Source organism: Nilaparvata lugens, chromosome Y (genome assembly GCF_014356525.2).
Source record: "Nilaparvata lugens isolate BPH chromosome Y, ASM1435652v1, whole genome shotgun sequence".
NCBI classification, from domain to species: Eukaryota; Metazoa; Arthropoda; class Insecta; order Hemiptera; family Delphacidae; genus Nilaparvata; species Nilaparvata lugens.
In genome coordinates this window covers 2,571,098-2,591,219 of record NC_052519.1, presented here as the reverse complement: position 1 = coordinate 2,591,219, position 20,122 = coordinate 2,571,098, and the positions used below count along the sequence as shown (strand labels likewise).

General features: G+C 34.1%; 2 protein-coding genes across 2 annotated transcripts in view; both read left to right on the top strand.

Moving 5' to 3' along the window:
* Nucleotides 1-390: 390 nt before the first annotated feature.
* Nucleotides 391-19,109, top strand: LOC120355182 (peroxisomal acyl-coenzyme A oxidase 3-like). The gene is made up of 10 exons (XM_039443508.1): nucleotides 391-414; nucleotides 2,376-2,523; nucleotides 3,973-4,147; nucleotides 5,616-5,731; nucleotides 6,776-6,939; nucleotides 8,438-8,563; nucleotides 11,350-11,470; nucleotides 11,512-11,564; nucleotides 17,012-17,160; nucleotides 19,025-19,109. The coding sequence occupies exons 1-10, from the start codon at nucleotides 391-393 to the stop codon at nucleotides 19,107-19,109; spliced, it is 1,161 nt and encodes a 386-aa protein (XP_039299442.1).
* Nucleotides 16,743-20,122, top strand: part of LOC120355180 (endoribonuclease Dicer-like) — a 36,939-nt gene continuing 33,559 nt past the window's right edge. The window contains exons 1-2 of the mRNA XM_039443507.1: nucleotides 16,743-17,160; nucleotides 19,025-19,170. The gene's annotated coding sequence lies outside the window, so the exon portion shown is untranslated. The remainder of the gene's footprint in view (nucleotides 17,161-19,024; nucleotides 19,171-20,122) is intronic.

Here is a 20,122-nt window from a genome sequence, read left to right as displayed (position 1 = left end):
TGTCACTGACTTGTTAAATTAGAGTTTCAGCTTGTCTCACTTCAAACAGTCAGCTTTATATAATTATAACTTCAATGCATACTATACAACCAATGCTGTTAGTTCGAAGGAGGTAATCTCACTCTCACCATACAGTGAGATATTTATAAATAAAAATATAACGAACAAAAGACAAGTGATTATCCACCTTTGTCTAGGAGATGAATTGATTATGACTGTTACAATAGAATGAAAATGAGACTGAAACTTTATTCTGCCTTTGAAAAATACAACAATCAATGAATCTATTGTATTGATTTGTTGTCTCATTCAGATGAAAATTCGGAGCGAAAATCATGACTCTAGATATGACCCATAGATATCAATCTAGTTTCAATTGATATTCAAATCATGTTTTGTAACTCAATATACAGAGTGAGTCATATGTATGAGAATCCTTCAATAAATTGGAGACTGTTGTAGATATAATACTGTAATTTTCAGGATAAGTTATTCGTCAAATACTCTACCTTTTGACGTACAACTGAATTTCAACTACTCATAAGGGGGTGACTTAGGGGTTGTAACTCAAATATTTTAAATGTAAACACCCATTGTGTCCTACATCATTTTAAAGGACATTTAAAACAAGAAAGATAACATCAATTGAAAAGTTATATGATACTTGTATCCAAAATGGCGACTGATTGAAGATTTAGTTTTTAAGGAAATGAGGGGTTGTACTCGAATATTTTAAATGTAAACACCCATTGTTTGGTACAAACTTAGGAGTTGTAACTCGAATATTTTAAGTGTAAACTCCCATTGTGTGGTACATCATTTTAAAGGTATTTTTAAAACAAGAGAAATGGTATTGATAAAAATGATCTATGACACTTGTATTCAAAATGGAGGCTGATTGAAGTTTTAGTTTCTAAGGAAATGAGGGGTTGTAACTCATATATTTTAAATGTTAACAACCATTGTGTGATACATTATTTTAAAAGCCTTTTCAAAACGAGAAAGATGACATCAATGAAAATGTCCTGTAATACTTTTATCCAAAATGGCGGCTGATTGAACTTTATCAATTATTTCTTAAAAACCTTAACTTTAATCAGCCGTCATTTTGGATAAAAGTATCATACAACATTTTTATTGATGTCATCTTTCTTGTTTCAGAGATGCCTTCAAAATGATGTACCACACAATGGGTGTTAACATTCAAAATATTTGAGTTACAACCCCTCATTTCCTTAAAAACTAAAACTTCAATCAGCCTCCATTTTGGATACAAGTATTATAGATCCTTTTATCGATACCATTTTTCTTGTTTTAAAAAGGCCTTTAAAATGATGTATTACAAAATGGGTGTTTACATTTTAAATATCTGAGTTACAACCCCTAAGTCACCCCCTTACGAGGGGTTGAAATTCAGTTGTACGTCAAAAGGTAGTTTATTTGACCAATAACTTATCCTAAAAGGTACAGTATCATATCTACAACAGTCTCCAATTTATTGAAGGGTTCCCATACATATGACTCACTCTGTATATTAGTTTTGATTATTTCCAATAAGAGTCTTTTAACGTGTTCCTTTGTTTAACGTTTTTGATCTTCTTATGAGCGTTTAAGCTGTTTGAAATTTAGCTTTGAACTCGACGAATGTACTTTTTTAACTTTGAGCTCTCATAAACAGTATATATTTCAATGTGGAATACAGTGATTGCTTCACTTTACGTTACTTGTTCGTCATATGAAACTGCATCAAAGGAGCAACGCTTTCGCAGTATATGATTCGTCAAAGTGTAATCTAATATATTACTATAGTAAGGTCCACGTTATAATGATAGTGAAGAAAGATAGACGAACAACCTTGTCGAACCTCTGTCTTATCAATGCCTTCTATAGACGGTAGCTGATACAGGTTTATTGATGTAATATTAACTATTCATTCTCTTTTAAAAATAATAATTATATTTTCATTAATTTCATAATGAATTTTCATAATTAAGATGAAATATTTTGTTTATTAATTCTACATTGTTAAAAGATGATGTGGCAACAAAGCGAAGCGAGAAAGAGATAGCGCTATCCGCTTTGTTGAATGATAGACAAGTATAGCAATACCATTGCTAATCAAACACTGCCATTATAACGTGGACCTCACTATAATATCCTTTTCATCTTTCAACAGAACAGTAAAGAGATTTCACATAACATACATTAATCAAAAATTAACCAACAAAGAAGTCCGCTAATCTGTAAGGACACAATACAATAAGGAATTCCCTGAGTGTTTTTTGAACTCCTTCAAGCCCTCAATTTTTCTTTCTTCTAATAATAGTATGTAGATGGTTGAAACTAGTTTTGATATTATAATTGTTTGTTTGTAGATTCTGAGCTGCTTGGCGATCACAGAGTTGGCGCACGGAAGTGACACCAAGCGCATGCGTACTGTGGCCGAGTATGACCCCAAGATCAGGCAGTTTGTCATCAACACACCCGACGTCGGCGCCACCAAATGCTGGGTAGGCAATCTAGGTAAAGTAGCAGATAATCAGTCAATGCAATGCTTAATAGCTGATTAAGGGCCATATGATAAACCATGTTTACTTGAGAAAATGGTTGCATTTATCATAATGTGTATCATTCGGGGTTTAAACAGCTGACATTTCTCCGTTTAAACCGAGTATCTGCATACAGGCCTAAGGCAAGGTTAATGCAGTGTCATGTAGCAGACATGTCGAAGAAATAATACATAAATAATCAAAACCTATCATACAGAGTACCGACCCGTTAACGGAAACGGATTGCGACAGAGAGTATCGATCACCTGATTGTGTGCCGGCAAGATTCAACTCACATCCTAAAATGAATGTGAATTTTCAGTTCATCAAAACCTAAAATATAGAGTACCGATCCGGCAGAGTACGAATCATGGCAACGGTCTGCTGATTACAACCGTTTATCGATCAGCTGATGGCGTGCTGGCAAGATTCAACTCACATCCTGAAATTGATGTGAATTTGCACAAGGTAAAAGGAAAGATTAAGAGGTTAGGTTTTCGCTTTTTAATGACAATGTATTGATATTATTTGAAATGTCCAATCGTCCAATCACAGTGCTCAGTAATCGTTATCACAAATAACGTTACATTCGAAGAACTGATTGAATGGAAACGTTACCTGCACTTGCCAATTACGGTGCGGTGTAAAGTCAAGATGGCTTTGTGAATTTTCACATGGTAAAAAGGAGAAGTTAGGAGGTTATGTTTTCGCCTTTAAATAGAAATATGTTTATATTATCGGGAATGACCAATCACAGTGCTCAGGAAAAAGTAAATTCGTATAGCTTTTTTGGTGGAGAGTACCTTGCGAGAAGGTCCCACCTCGGCTGAATATATATAATTTAAGCCGTCAATGGGCCTTCCGACTGTCATACTTCAGTCACGACCGAGATACGTACTTCAACGTGCCCATCCGATAACACGGGAGTGACTTGGTCAAAATTTCTTGGGGATGAGCGGGTTTGAACCTGGTATCTCTAGGCTGATACGCAAGTACTCTATCCAGTAGACAGTGCCATAGAGAAAAGATAGCATAAGAAGATATCACATGGTATAGTTCGTTGATGCTCCAAATTTCAAGCAGAATTTTTGTCAACTATAGCCGATTACTATATTATTACTGTTTGTGGTGAGAGTGTAAGAAGGGCACAGTATGAGAGACTACCAGCGTCACATACCTTCACAAAAAATAACTACTAGGACTATCGGTTTAGTTAACAGTGAAATTTGAAACATAAACACCCTCTGACCATGGCATATCTTCTCATGCTCTTTCCTCTTTGACAGTGCTCAGTAACCGTCATCACAGAGAACGTTACATTCAAATAACTGATTATGTGTGTGTTGTAGACAAACAGTGCACGCATGCGCTGTTGTTTGCTCAGTGACTGATGATTGATTGTGTATGTGTGTGTGTGTTGTAGGCAAGCAGTGCACGCATGCGCTGTTGTTCGCTCAGCTGCTGGCAGGTGATGGCACCAACCATGGCCTGCACCTGTTTGTGGTGCCCATAAGGGACCCCAGCACTCTGCTGCCCTTCCCGGGCATCACGGTCGGCGACCTGGGTGAGAAGGCCGGTCTGCATGGCATCGATAACGGGTGAGAATGAAAACCTTACCATTGGTTCTTATGGCAGTGTTCACACTCAATGCCATTTCACACCGCATTAGCGTAGCTTGCCTTACGTCTTCGGGCAACATAGCATACTTTACTTATTCGTCACATGAAAGTGCATCAAGGGAGAAACGCTCCCGCAGTATATGACACGTCAAAGTGTAATATATTATATTACTAATATCCTTCTTCATCAAACACAACAGACAAGAGAATACATCAATAGGCAAACTACAAACCTTTCACACCGGAATATAAGTTCTTATTAGTTTTGTATTTGATCAAAGTTTGAGCTGTGGTCGAGTGTCATTGTTTAGCTCAGGTTTAGCTTAATGTTTAGCTATCGCATGCCCTACAAGAGATACGTGCATGGCTACGTTGGAAAACGTAGTATTGGAGACGCTTACTATGTAGCTTTAGCGAAGCGATGCTATGCCTTGTTTGAAATGGATTAACATCAAATATCGGGGCACCGAGCTTCGCTCGTTATTTATTTATTGACTATTGATAAACCGAACACAAATCTCTAAAATGATTGAGGAAGGACTAACAGGCACAATCCAAAACCGTTTCTTCCCTGAATGTTGATTTATACACCATAAATAGTCCAGAAAGTAGGTTATGTTCCATACACTTGAATTCAGGTTCAATTTTCAGTCCAAACATTTGAAATCAAAAAAGTTCTAATTTAGATTATTTACAAACCAAATTGAATAACAAAATAACACTCACTAATCATTTAAAATTGACAAATAATGATCAACTTCGAAAATTATAATATATTCTAGTTTAGAAGGATTATCATGTCATGTCAACAAATCAGATTATTTTGATCAAGTCGATTAAATTGTCTAGATAATATTTCTCGCTGATTGATTACACAGCTGGAAATAAATCTGTTTCTCTCCTGTTTCAACAGACGAAGAAATTATCATCTGTTTTTCCAAGGATGAATAATTGTTATCCTTTTCATGTCCTTCAGCGAGTTTTCCCAGGGATGAGACCTAGTGCAAATTTTTATATCATAAACCTATTATGTTCCAAATTCTGTGAAAATCGTTAGAGCCGTTTTCGAGATCCGTTGGACATAAATAACCATAAATAAATATAAATAATAAAATATAAAAATATATTCAGATACACAGAAATTGCTCGCTTAATATAATAGGATATAATACGATATAAAAACTGACCTACACTCTATTTTTTGTTCTTCCTTGCTTACAATTATTTCACAGGCTTTCTGGTTTCTGTGAAATCTGGCAACAATGTACTCCAAAAGAGCAATGCTGCGATCCAATTCAGACTATTCCAATAAAAAAATTAACAAGTAGCCCTATGAAAATTAATTTAGAATATGGAACTTTCAATAGATTAAATGATATTGCATATGAACTTGAAGATTGATCGTTAATGATTACTGTGGATCGAATTCTCAATTTCTGGATTGCAGGTTCATAATGTTCCACAAATATCGGATACCGAGGGAAAATCTGCTAAATAGAACTGGTGATATTACGCCTGAAGGAGAGTACGAGACCTCCTTCTCCGATCCTCAAAGAATACTCGGTATGTTTATTTATTTATCTACTTACTTTAAATTAATATTAATTTATAATGGATGTAAAATTCATTTATAATGATCGGGAGAGACCAGAATAAACCCGCAACTGTCTCTTCCGAATTTTTATGAATGACATTTCCCAAAAAATAGGGTTATACTTTCACTCTCAAAATAATATCAGTTGCTCCAAAACTATTTGAACTGAGAGTTTAAATTCAAATGTTGCTACTTATGCTCCTGAAAAAAAATATTTTCATAAATTCATCCCCCAACTTACTATATTATTACAAGATGTTTCTTGCAACGAAAACTTGATGCCCTGTTTGTTTATGTTTTTGAAGGGACGGATTCAAAGATCCAAAGGTTCTCACACGTCAACCGAAGCTTATTGTGTGTCCCAAGCCCTTTACAAGGTCCAGGAGTTGTTTCCCTATACTAACATCCCATTCCTCACCTGTTTGCTTGCAGCCACACAGAGCCCTGTAACTAGTTGAACTGTATGGATCAAATTCCCATTCATTTCAGTATCTCAAGAAATGTTATATTGAGTATCATAGTAGAGGCAACGAGATATAATATGAACCTCAACCCCTCAAACCAGGGGGTGCTTGGTAGGGATGAAGGATTGGGAATGTCTCTCTCACACATCTTTCCCTCTCACTCTAGAGAATTCTTGAAATGAGGGTACTGGCTGCCGAGAGCATACTGACCAAACTCCCCTCCCCAAAAAAATCGGAGTTGAATCTCATGTGGTGGGAGTCATGTTAAAGTCTTGGCCTCTATCTTCAGTATCACAACTTCCCATTTTTTCAGTATCTCATGAAATACGTACTTGATTAACTGAGAACTTGACGAACTGAGAATTGAAAACCCCCTTCCTCCTATCCTATTATTTTGTCATCTTAACTCTATTTGATTGCAGTTGTATGTTTGGGAGCAGCGCTAGAGAACTTGTCGTGTGGCAGCGTAGTGATAATCAGAGAGCTCGATATTTTATTTATTTTTTCATCTTAAATCTATTTAATTGCAATGTCTGATTTATTGTTTAGGAGCGGCGCTAGAGAACTTGTCGTGTGGCCGCGTGGCCATAATGCAGGAGAGCTCGAACACGCTGGCCAAGGCCTGTGTGATAGCTGTCAGGTATGCCGCTCAGCGAACTCAGTTCTGCGATCAGCAAGGCATTGAGACTCCGCTCATCGAGTATCAGCTGCATGTGAGTCAAGATTTATGCAGACTTTCATATGAATCTCTTTTATTGATTTAACAGTTCATCCTCGTAAGGCCTATTGACGGCTTAAATTATACAGAGTGAGTCATATGTATGGGAACCCTTCAATAAGTTGGAGACTGTTGTAGATATAATACTGTAACTTCCAGAATAAGTTATTAGTCAAATACTCTATCTTTTGACGAACATCTTAATTTCAACCCCTCATAAGGGGGTGACTTAGGGGTTGTAACTATTCAATTAACTATTTGTTTATGTAATATTTTAAATGTAAACACCCATTGGGGTTGTAACTCGAATATTTTAAATGTAAACACCCATTGTGTGGTACACCATTTTACAGGCCTTTTCAAAACAAGAAAGATGGCATCTATAAAATTTTTCTATGATACTTGTATCCAAAATGGCGGCTGATTGAAGTTTTAGTTTTTACGGAAATGAGGGATTGTAGCTCAAATATTTTGAATGTAAACACCCATTTTGTGATACATCATTTTAAACAATTCAAAGGCCTTTTCAAAACGAGAAAGTTTTGGTTTTTAGAGAAATAATTGATAAAGTTCAATCAGCAACAATTTTGGATAAAAGTAGCATAGAACATTTTTATTGATGTCATCTTTCTCGTTTTGTAAAGGCCTTTAAAATAATGTATCATACAATCGGTGTTTACATTTAAAATATTTGAGTTACAACCCCTTATATATTTCCTTAAAAACTAAATCTTCAATCAGTCGCCATTTTGGATACAAGTATCATATAACTTTTCAATTGATGTTATCTTTCTTGTTTTAAATGTCCTTTAAAATGATGTACGACACAATGGGTTTTTCATTTTAAATATCTGAGTTACAACCCCTAAGTCACCCCCTTATTAGGGGTTGAAATTCAGTTGTACGTCAAAAGGTAGAATATTTGACCAATAACGTATCCTGAAAGTTGAGGTATTATATCTACAACAGTCCCCAACCTATTGCAGGGTTCCCATACATATGACTCTGTATATTCTGGCGAGTTGGAACTGCCGTCAGGAACTTCAATAAAAGCCATACGAATATTATCATTATTACAGTTCATCCTAACATTGAAATAGTTTTGGGAGAGAAACAATTTTGGGTTTATCCTGTCGAATTTCACTCAATCATTAATTTGATATTGTGATTGTGGAATGTAATAACATACAAGTTTCTAAAATTGAATACAAAATAAAATAAAGAGAAAATATAGTGTAAAGTTTCAGCTATTTTAAATTATTTAGAAATGTTTCATTTCGTCAATGAAAAACTTTTCCAATTATAGAAATGATAAAATAAAGATCATCATAAAAACTCCGACTACGCCCCGTTTTGGAAACCCAATTTTCTGATTCCAGCTGTTTAAAGTCTAGAACTTAGCTAAATCCCGAGCTCGGAAAACGGCCCTAAGTGTTTTTTGGTGTAGTTAGTAATGCTCAACTTGTATGTGAAATATTTTATTTTGTGTTTAGCAATGGCGACTGTTTCCATACGTGGCAGCTGCCTATGCGTTGAAGTTCTTCATCCAGCAGTTCACCGACCAATATCTCGACTGTGTCGTCATCTCAAAAACGGACACGGCTGGATTCAGGGATGTGGTAAGATGCTAATTAACTCTTATTAATTTATTTTCAATCTTATCAATTTCATTCACTGAACAAGTCTATAGGTTATATTATATGAATAATCAGCCTCAATTCTCAGGAAACATCTGGGGTTCAGAAAACGTCAGTGGTGTTTCCTCATGCTAACCCTTTATTTATTCTTATCAATTTCATTTAAATCTTATCAATTTCATTCACTGAACGGGTCTATATCGGTCTTATCGTATACCTATTCTAGTACCCAAAAACATTTCTATTCTATCAATAAAATTGTTTAATTCACTCCCTGAAGATCTTAGAAATATGGAGAATGGAACTTTTAAAAATCATATGAAACGCTTCTCAGCAGCTAACCCTTTAAACAAGATTGAAGATTTTTATACATTAGCTAGGAATATTCGGTTATAAGTTGAAAATCAGGTGACATTTATGTTATCATAGGGTACTGATAGTGTAACTTACTGATGTAATATATTTGTATTTTGTATCATGTTGTATATATTTGACACTTGTTTTGTATCTGAAGACCTCGGATATTGCTGCAATAAATATCCTATTCTATAGGTTATATTACGAATAATTAGGCTCAATTCTCAGGAAAAACTGGATTTCAGGAAAACTCAGTAACGTTTCCACATACTATCCTTTTATTTATTTTTATTAATTTCATTCACGGAACAGATCTATATGTTATATTATGAATAATTAGGCTCAATTCTCAGGAAAAACTGGATTTCAGGAAAACTCAGTAACGTTTCCACATACTAACCTTTTATTCATTTCTATTAATTTCATTCACTGAACAGATCTATATGTTATATTATTATGAATAATCAGGCTCAATTCTCAGGAAAATCTGGGTCTCGGGAAAACTTTCCACTTTTAACGTTTACACATAATCACTTCAACTTTATTATCTGGCAATAGAAGTAAAAGTAAAAAAAAAGCTAACATACTAATAACCTATTATTCATTTTTTCAAATAACTTGAATTTCTCTATAGTAATATTATATTATTAATTCGCATGTGTGTAAACATCCTACTGATGGCTGTTCCTATTTTGAAATATTTCTAAACAGGTCCTTGGACAGTCTAAGGGTATGATCACATTATATATGCAAGTACACGGTTGGTGACGCATGACCAAGCGTGCAGATGAGAAACAAACTATGAATAGAGCAATAGGAACACTCACACTTCACGCGTGCACTTGCTGGTTGCGTTCAGTGTGAGCAGCTACAGGCAATCATAATGTTTTTCAATGGATATTTTTAGATTTTAAGTTTTAGCTAATGCATGATCTGACATGCATTTGCACATACACGCATCCAATGTGATCATACCCTCACTCATGATCTCTTGACAAAGTAATATTATTAATTTTATTGTATGGCTATGTTGAAAGAATCATGCTTTAAACCTCGAAAACATATTTTTCAGTATATTCATTCTTCTAGATAGCGTATTAATTTTTACTTTCCTTGCCCTATTACCAAAGGTTAGGAAAGTATTGCTTTCCGAAAAAAATTAAGGTACCCCCCCCCAATTTCTAAATATCTATACGTTTCAAGGTCCCCTGAGTCCAAAAAAGTGGGTTCTGGGTATTGGTTTGTATGTGTATGCGTGTGTTTGTGTGAGTGTATGTGTGTCTGTGTACACTATATCTCATCACCCAATTAACGGAATGACTTGAAATTTGGAAGTTGAAGGTCCTTATACTATAATGATCCGACACGAACAATTTCGATCAAATGCAATTCAAGATGGCGGCTAAAATGGCGAAAATGTTGTCAAAAACAGGGTTTTTCGCGATTTTCTCTAAAACGGCTCCAACGATTTTTATCAAATTTATACCTGAAATAGTCATTGATAAGCTCTATCAACTGCCACTCGTTCAATATCTGTAAAAAATTCAGGAGCTCCGCCCCACCTATCCAAAGTTCGATTTTAGATTTCCAATTATCAGGTCACAGATATGATTGAAACGAAAAATTTCGAGTGGAAAAAATTGAGCATGGAAATCTCTTCAATTAATGTCAAGTAACATTTTCACTTAAAATTGAAAATAAGCTTGAAATTTGAGAAAATGTAATTATTCAATTGCAAACTTTTGGCAACTGTTGATTCTATTAAATAATTCACTATGAAGAGATAGCAAATCTCGTGTGTATCCAGCGTTATTGAACTGTAACCAGCTGGCTCAGATCTTTGACTTGAGATGCGCGTTTACACTAGCGTCAGGTGATCAATTTTCATAACGGCAAGGAAAGTTGTGTGAGTGCGCCACACCAGATTTTTATTTATTGATAAAAAGAACACAATCTCTAAAATGATCGTGTTTTTATTTTACAGCTGGTTATACGTCAGCTTATGAATTTCGGGGATGCGATATTTTGATTTTCCACAGAATCACTCGCTCCAGATACAATTAAACAAAAAAATTTTAAGTGGAAAAGATTGAGAATGAAAATCTCTACAATTAATGTTCAGTAACATTTTCACCTAAAATTAAAAATAAGCTCGAAATTCGATAGAATGTGATTATTCAATTGCAAACTGTTGGCAACTGTTGATTCTATTAAATCATTCACTATAAAAAGATAGCAGACCTCGTGTGTCTCCAGCGTTATTGTCCTGTCACCAGCTGGCTCAGATCTTTGAATAGTAGACTTGTGATGCGCGGCAAGGAAAGTTGTGTGAGTGCGCCACACCAGATTTTTGCTGATAAATTGTCTATTAGTGAATTGATAATTTCAATGTTGATTTGTTCAATTTGCAGCAAATGATGGTGTCAGGCGTGCATGCAGTGGTTTGCTGTACGAAGCCTCTGTTCACATGGATCTGTCGAAATGCCCTGCAAGAATGCCGTGAAGCTTGCGGCGGACATGGATTTATAAAAAGTAAGATACAAATTCGTAAATGTGTGTTGGCGTTTGTAAAGACCCTACCGATATGCGATATGTTTCGTCGGATATTTCGGCACTTCTGACACAAGTATGTATTGACATGAAGTGACATCAGGACGAGTAACTTATGTACTGATTCTTATGGCTCTCATTAGCAACCATGTGACTATTAGGGTGGGCACACACCAGTTAGTCAAGACAATACAAGACTAGTCACGTTTAGTCACAATACTTCACATAGTTGCTTATGAAGCAACACACCGATTAGTCATTGCAATTAGACATGTCTTCATAATAAGCAACTATGTGAAGTATTGTGACTAGACGTGACTAGTCTTTTCTTGACTAACTGGTGTGTGCCTTAGACTAGGCGCACACCAGTTAGTCAAGACAATACAAGACATGATCAGACACGTTTAGTCACAGAACTTCACATAGCTCCTTGTGACGCATCTCACACTGATTAGTCATTGCAATTAGACATGTCTCTTCATAAGCAACTATGTGAAGTATTGTGACTAGACGTGACTAGTCTTGTCTTGACTAACCGGTGTACGCTCAGCCTTAGTTTTATATTGAAGAGGCAATGATATTGATCTTCAACTTCCTGCCAACCTATACAATGCAGGTACCTACACTTGAGTATATTTTGCCTTTTCAATCCAAATTCATAAGTTGAAATGAATAAAAATATCATTACCATTTTATATTTTATTCGTGCATGGAATGGTTCAATTCATGGGAGCTATTTTCAAATAAAATACATTTATTATTTTACAAAGGCGACTCTCTAGAAGTATTTTAAGTCTAGGTGATGATGATGGGATGAATGATAATACAATGAAGGTAGAGTAATGAATGAATAAGAATTATAGGTTATGCTATCCACTTGAATTGATTTGAGTCCACTTTTTAGTCCAGAAATAAGTCCAAAAATAGTACATGAGTACTATGACATTTTAAAATGGTTTTCATGAGTTGAAATATGTTATGCACTATGAGGTCCACGTTATAATGGCAGTGAAGAAAGATAGGAGATAAATGTTGTCAAACCTCTGTATTGTCAATGCCTTCTATAGACGGTAGCAGATACAGGTTTATTGATTTAATATTAACTGTTCATTCTCGTTTAAAATAATCAAGTATATTTTATTAAGCAATAAATTAAATTTTCAATAATTTCATAATGAATTCACATTATCAAGATGAAATATTTTGTTGATTATTTATTAATTCAACATTGTTAAAAGAGGATCTGGCAACAGAGCAAAGCGAGAAAGAGATAGCGCTATCCACTTTGTTGTATGAAAGACAAGGATAGCAATGCCATTGCTTATCAAACACTGCCATTATAACGTGGACCTCACTATAATAAAATATTTAAGTTTATTGGATGATATCTTTATTTTCCAACAGATGAATTTGAATAGAAGCGACAAGGAATATAGGTACTTGAAAATAATTTACTGCCTTGCTTCAGTTGAAGATCGATTGTTAAACTAGGCAAACCACTGCTGACTCAATTATTAGTATATCCACATCTTTTTTGTATCTCAATGCTGTTACAGAGTACTGTTCTCATGTCAATCAAAAACCATCGGTAAAACGTAACCTTAGTGGCTGCCACAAGTCAGTCTAGTTCTCATCCATTCCAGTATCAACTTATCATTCATCCTCTTTCAAAACTTTTGTACTCTGTTTTTGTCTTGCTTTTCACTCTAGCTCTTTACTAACGCTAAAAACCTAACACTTTGTATCGAAACATCAATGCCTTGGTCATATGTCATAAGCACTTAAGTCCAAAACTGCAGTTTTGAGAAAACTGAGTCCAAAGTTTTCTTGTATTTTCAAACATAATAATTAAGAATATTTTTGATCCTATCACAATGAGATCCTATCATTAATATTGGAGACTCAAAGGTAGAAAATGTCATAGAAGCAAATCTTCTAGGTCTGGTAATTGGCAGAAGCCTTTCTTGGGATGCTCATATTGGAAAACTTGCCAGCCATATAAGTACTAATTTATTTGTTCTGCGAAACATCATACGCTATGTACCCCTAGAGTCCTATATTTTGCATTGATTTATTCACACATTTCTCATGGCATTAAACTTTGGGGAGCTACAACTTTGCAGAACATGAATAAAATATTTATTTTGCAGAAAAGGGCAATAAGATACTTAGCAGGTTCAGGCTTTAACCACACTTGCCGAGATGCATTCAGAAATCTTTCAGTTCTCACAGTTCCTTGTATTTTCATTTATAAAGTGATTATGTTAGTGGTAAAAAATATAAATAGCTTCACAACAAATTCAGATGTACACCATCATAATACCACCAGGCATAGAAATAATATCAGTGTTCAATATCATAGACTTTCTCTTTATAAGAAGAAGCCCAGTTATATTGGTGTGAAATTATTGAATGGGCGATGTAAGTGTGACGTCACCCGTTGTCAAGGAGATAGTTTGGACTCTGAACAAACCGTTGCTAAGGAAAATGGTAGTCCATTTCTTATGGGTCTAAAACATCACCTTACTTTTACAACTATATCAATAAAATAATTAATTTCTAAGAGTTGGGAATATTTTTTCCAAGTTCTAGACATCCAAAACAATAAATTTCAGCATTCCTTCAGTTCTGTCATTCGAATTAAAGTTGACAGCCAAAGCCGGAAGTCTCGAAACTAGTGCGTGGATGCACAGTAGGCCTACCGTACCACATGCCTTTATGCTACTGATGGTAGGCTATCTGGCTATCTTGAAGAGTTTGCATTGTTTTTAAAAACTTAATCAGATTGTAGTTATTTTCAAATTTATATTCTGTTCTTTATTGTTTAGTGTGACTAGAAGTAGGTAGTAGTAAGTTAGAAGTAGGTACCGTATACGGTTTTTAGGTAATATTAATTTATAGTTTTAAAAAAAGCTCAAATAGTATATAGGTTAGGTGTTTTAGTATAGTTACTCAATAATAAGTTAGGTGTTCAGTTTACTGGAGTCCGTAATGGTTTTTGAATTAGTTGAAATATCAACATATTTTAGGGATGAACCCAACAGTATAAAAAGGGGTGAAGATGCTGTGACCTCCAATCACATTGTAAGCATCAAATATGATGGTGATTACAATCACTTGGAAGGGAAGGTACAAGCCAGTATGCGCAACAAAACATATAATGTGAAGGTATATGTATATTATGTGCTACATTCACTATACGAATTATTTTATATTACCAATTCATAGGAATAAATTATAGTTCAATATGTACCGGTACATGCAATAGAAATTGTAAGTTGACCCTTTATGCAATGTTGAGTTCTAAAGTAAGAATTATAATAATAATAATTTCTCTGGATGTTGGACAACATCCAGAGGAGTTTATTCATAAATTCATACATACATTACATTATATTACATATTTTTTAATATAACAATATTCAGGGTTTAGAAAATGATACCTCACTATATAATATATGTGTCGAGGTTATCATCAAATTAATACTAATTTATGCTACAACAGATAATACAAAAATTCCAAAACTCTATCTATTAACCTAGTACAAAGATACTAAACCGAGATACTATTTTCTACCTATAAATTACCTTATTTAAAAAGAATACTACTTAAATCCTACTTACTATTAGTTCCTCACTACTTTGTATCCCAATACTGAATAACCAATGTCTAATTTTTCTTTTGAAGCTATTGAAATTTTCCTCTCCTCTGATTTCTAATGGTATTCTATTAGATATTGTAGGCCTTATATAATTGGATAATCTTTTTCAATATAATTGTTAGGATCATTATAAGAATGAGAAAAAGTGGCAACTGAAATTTTTAAGTGGTCTAATAAGCGAGTTATGGGTTGTTGAAGTGCTAACTCCGTTTTCTTTCCAGATCATAAACGGTTTTGACTATATTAACAGAACTTCTCTTAATTAAAATCATGTATCTTTCCAAACTAAAACATTCTATTCACCATATCGTTCATAAATAAAAAAGTAACATTTTTGGTAAATTCGTTAACTTGTTTATTTTGGCAATCGCGAAAAACGCAAATTAGAACAAAGCCAATGATATACTGAATATATTAAAAAAAAACTGTAATGGAAAATTCGAAACCGTTTATGATCTGGAAAGAAAACGGAGTTAAGCACTTCAACAGCCCATAACTCGCTTATTAGACCACTTAAAAGTTTCAGTTGTCACTTTTTCTCACTCTTATAATGATAATAACAATTATATTTAAAAAGATTATTCAATTTAAATAAAAATAAAAAGGTGGACCGAACAGCCTTGATAAATTTATTTATTGATTGATACCTTGAATCACAATTATTACATTAGCGGAATGAGAAAACATACGCAAGCTAAAATCGTCTATTCCCTAATTTAGTCCAATAAAATGTCGAAAGTATGGTTATGTTCACACCATAACAATTTTTACTTCAAAAAGAATAGCCTAACTGGTATAAACTATTTACGGTAATGAATCAATTAATCCATCTCCTTATTAATCTCACATAAAACATTACATCCCATATAATGTAAGCTTGATCAATCCTATTGTTTGCAATTTCTGTATACGAATTACCGAGAACCATTCCGTTTCTCAGGGAAACCTATATTTTTCACGTGAATTACCAAAAAAAAAAAAAAACTTCAAAGAATGTGTGGCGAATCATCTTTTTTCTATTTTTTTCAAATTTCATTCCATTATAACTTTTTTTGTGCAAGAGATATAGCGAAATTTTAAATTTATGGAATTTAGAGCGCTCTTTCAACTTTGGAACGATATATCTTCATGCGCTGTACGTCAAAAAATGAGTTCCCCAGCGACCTGCAAAGAAAACCCTGCATGATTTCTGGTACGTTTTTCCTTACGCATGAGGTAACAAGCTAGAACTAAATCGATTTTTTCATTACTACTTCAAGATAGAGACCACTTGCGAATGGTCTCAATCTCTTCGTTACATCAAGCCGAATAAGAATATTGATGATGGAAACAACGAAAATATTCGACATCATTGAAAAATTCAACATGGCGGTCATTATTGACAGAAATTTTTATATCGCTTGGCATTCAGTTATTGTGAGAGATATCGGATTGGTTTTATCACCAGAGTGTTTAGAATTAATCAAATTATGATTTTCAAAGAAATCGCCGCATATCGACCACTCTTTTCATGATTTATTCAACTTCAAAAACTTGAAACATAAATTTTTCGGGGACAATATTTCACTTTCCATCCTGTAAATTTATTCGCAGGAGACATACATTAGTGTTATTGGTACAGTGTTTTAGAATATTTCCAAAGCTTCAAAATGACATCTGGTTGGAGGCTTTAACATTTATTTTTTGAAGTGTAAACTGTTCTGTTAATAAGTGATCGTTTCTTAACCGAAATTTAGATTTGGACTTTAGTATACATTTGAAAAGGGACAGTTCTGGGCATGAGCCTGGCATGCCTTCTCATAATTCAAGTGAAATAATTATACATGGCTGAATTAATAAACTATATTTGCTCAATTCTCAGGAACTGGTTGGTAAATTTCTGGAACGTTCGCTTCCATCAGAGAAAGAATTGGCTAATTCAATTTTCAAGACTACGATAAAGCCATTCTATCCATTGGGTCCTGATGGTCCCAAAATTGAAGGATCTACGCCTATAGCTCTGATTAATAGGTAAAATGTTACTATAACATTTCGTAACTTATGTATTGATTGTGGTCAAACGACTCGTAAAAATATTGTTTGGAAAAACAAAAGTTCGAAAAAGTATAGAATGACGATTACAAGCTGTTTTTGTGTAGGGAATAAAATGTTATAAATATTTACAATAATATTCATAGAGATTATCTCTTTCTTATGGGATGTTGTAATAAAGTAAGAATTTCATATCACAATAACGGGGAGAATATCTCCTTTCTCGACTGCTCTATTTGATGTTGAATTATTTATGTACCATAATAGGTAATTCCCAAGTAGTTTAACTTTAGTCGCTCTCCTAATTTTAAAATTCCTTGGGGACCAAAAAACGGCCTTCTGACTACTTTTGACAAATAATTTCAATTATTTCTGATAAACCTTCTTACTTTTACCACCCACTTATCTTCTGAAACAAAAACGTTTCTAGCATGTCAAAAATTTTATGTTTTCTTCTCGAAATATATCTACATTGACCAATATAATCATTAATTAAAAAATAAATATAGGTTGGATACAAATGATCCAGACACCGATAGAAAGGAAATATTCTCTCCGCTATTTTGATATGAAATTCTTACTTATCACGACATCCCATAAGTCTGAGAGAAGTGATATTAAAAGAAAAACATATTTTAACGAGTTTTTCAATTCCAACAAAAAATTAAATTTACTTTTAATCGTTCAACACTGAAACTCTTTCAGCACTAGGCTACTACTGGAATTTTGGGTATGATATTCTACATACAATTCTGTGATAAAATTAGAAATTTGAGAAAGTCGCAATTTTACACGAATTGGCAACGCCGTAATTTTCTCGGATGAAGGGCCAAGTCTCAAATTACTTCATACAAACTATAGATCAAGCTTCATAATGCCGGAAAAGTGTGTTGAACATGTGTGTACACACATGCTCGTCATGCAAGTTGTGTCATCAGCGAGAGGCTTCAAACAAAAACAGCTGTTCAACAGCAGCTTCTAACATAAAAAGAACAACCAATAACAATAAATAAACTACTAGAAAATTACAAATTATAATAATACATAGATGATAATTATAACGAATAAATTTATAATTAATTCAATCTTAAATAGAGCAGCAAAGGAAAAATAAACACCTAAAATCGAAAATACAAAAACCTAACCTCAAAAATGTTGTTTAAAGCCTTCCGCTGTGACGACACATCTATCTGTCGTCTGTGATTTCAGTTGGACAATTTTATTGTCGTTCCTTACCGAAGTCATGTTGACGGCTAAAATATAATACCAGACTAAGGCTCAACTCACTCTTACGCGACTCAGGTCGAGAAGAGACTCGACTCTAGTCGAGAGCATTTGTTTCCAAATGGTGACACTGAGACCAGTCGATTCTAGTCTCCGTGACTGTCACCATTTGAAAACACAAATGCTCTCGACTAGAGTCGAGTCTCTTCTCGACTTGAGTCGCGAAAGTGTGAGTTGAGCCTAAGTGAGACCTTCCCGTAAAGGCAGACGGATGTCTGTGTGCGTTACAACAATCTATAACGCTGGGAGAGATTTTGCCTCCGTCTGTCTGCGTTCGTCTGTAGGGATTCAACCAATAAAAAACCATGTGAAATTTTTATTTATTTCAATGACCCATTTGATTGTTCCATTGCAGACTGAATTATAATTTGATATTTAAATTAAGTTTCAGCTGTACCCTATTTATGCCTGTATCAATAATTCTTGATGAAAAATTCCTTGTTGTTTCGTCAGTTGGATACATCTCACTACTCACTCTGTATTTTGGAAATGTGGTTATGTTATACAGTATTACGATTTGAAATTTAGCTACAGTTATAATTTATCATTTTTTTTGTAGGTACTGCATGTCTTTGGACTGTGATAGGTTCTCAACGCTCACTCCATTCTGGTGGAAGGAGGTTTCGAAAAAATGGATTCAATGAAAATAACATTGTTGTCTATTTACAACTACCAATTTCGTCTCCTGTGCGAGACGTTATTAAGGTAAATATTGATCTCATCAATCAAAAAATAGTTTGTCAGCGTTGTTTTAAAATGTAATGTAACGTAAGGTGCAGTGGGGTAAGTGCGGACCACATTTGAAAAAGTTGACTTTTGATAATTTTTCTGAAATGGTTTTATGAGTAACAGCCACCAAACTTATACCAAAATATTCTTTGAAGAGTTCTCTATCAACTCCAAGTACTAGTTTCACTAATATCGTCTTCAAAAAAAAATAGAATAAAAGAAGAAAAGTCTACACATGGTGCGCACTTCCCCCACCACTTGGGGTAAGTGCGTACCCGACTGTTCTTTTGCCTATGAATGAATATCACTATCAAAGCGAGTGGGACATGTGCAGAAAGAGTCGCTTTTAAGCTTTAAAATGAAATTTTCAGATTGATTTTTTTTTTGTTCGGGAGGTATAAACTTTTTTGTGCGACCATGTTGGGTAACCACAAAATACCTTACCCCAAAAAGTTTTAGAATATGCTCTAAAAATAATATTTCTTGTAACAAAAACATTACTATTGATAACTTACCTCAAAAATATCAATGGAGAGTATGTTGAGCCTCTAATTTTATTAGTTTCTTCATTTTTTTATTTGTTGATTGTCTTTTTCATATTATTTTGTCATTCTCATAAAAATTATTAATCGTTGTGTATTCAAGTATTTATTCAAATTATAATTATTCCATTGATGTCTTGATACAATATTTCATGTTATAAATTTTCAGTTTGCAAATTTGCAGTAATATTCTATAAGTCTTGATTGTTTGATAATCCACATGGAGTGGAGACATTTATAACAGACATAGAGAGTGAAATCGTGCTCTCTCACGAACTGACACTTTACTTTAGAATTCATTTCTATTGGAGTTTATTGTTGGAATTATAGAATAATTGTGCATGTATCTTTATTTAACTGTATTTCTGTATTTGTATGGCTGGTCC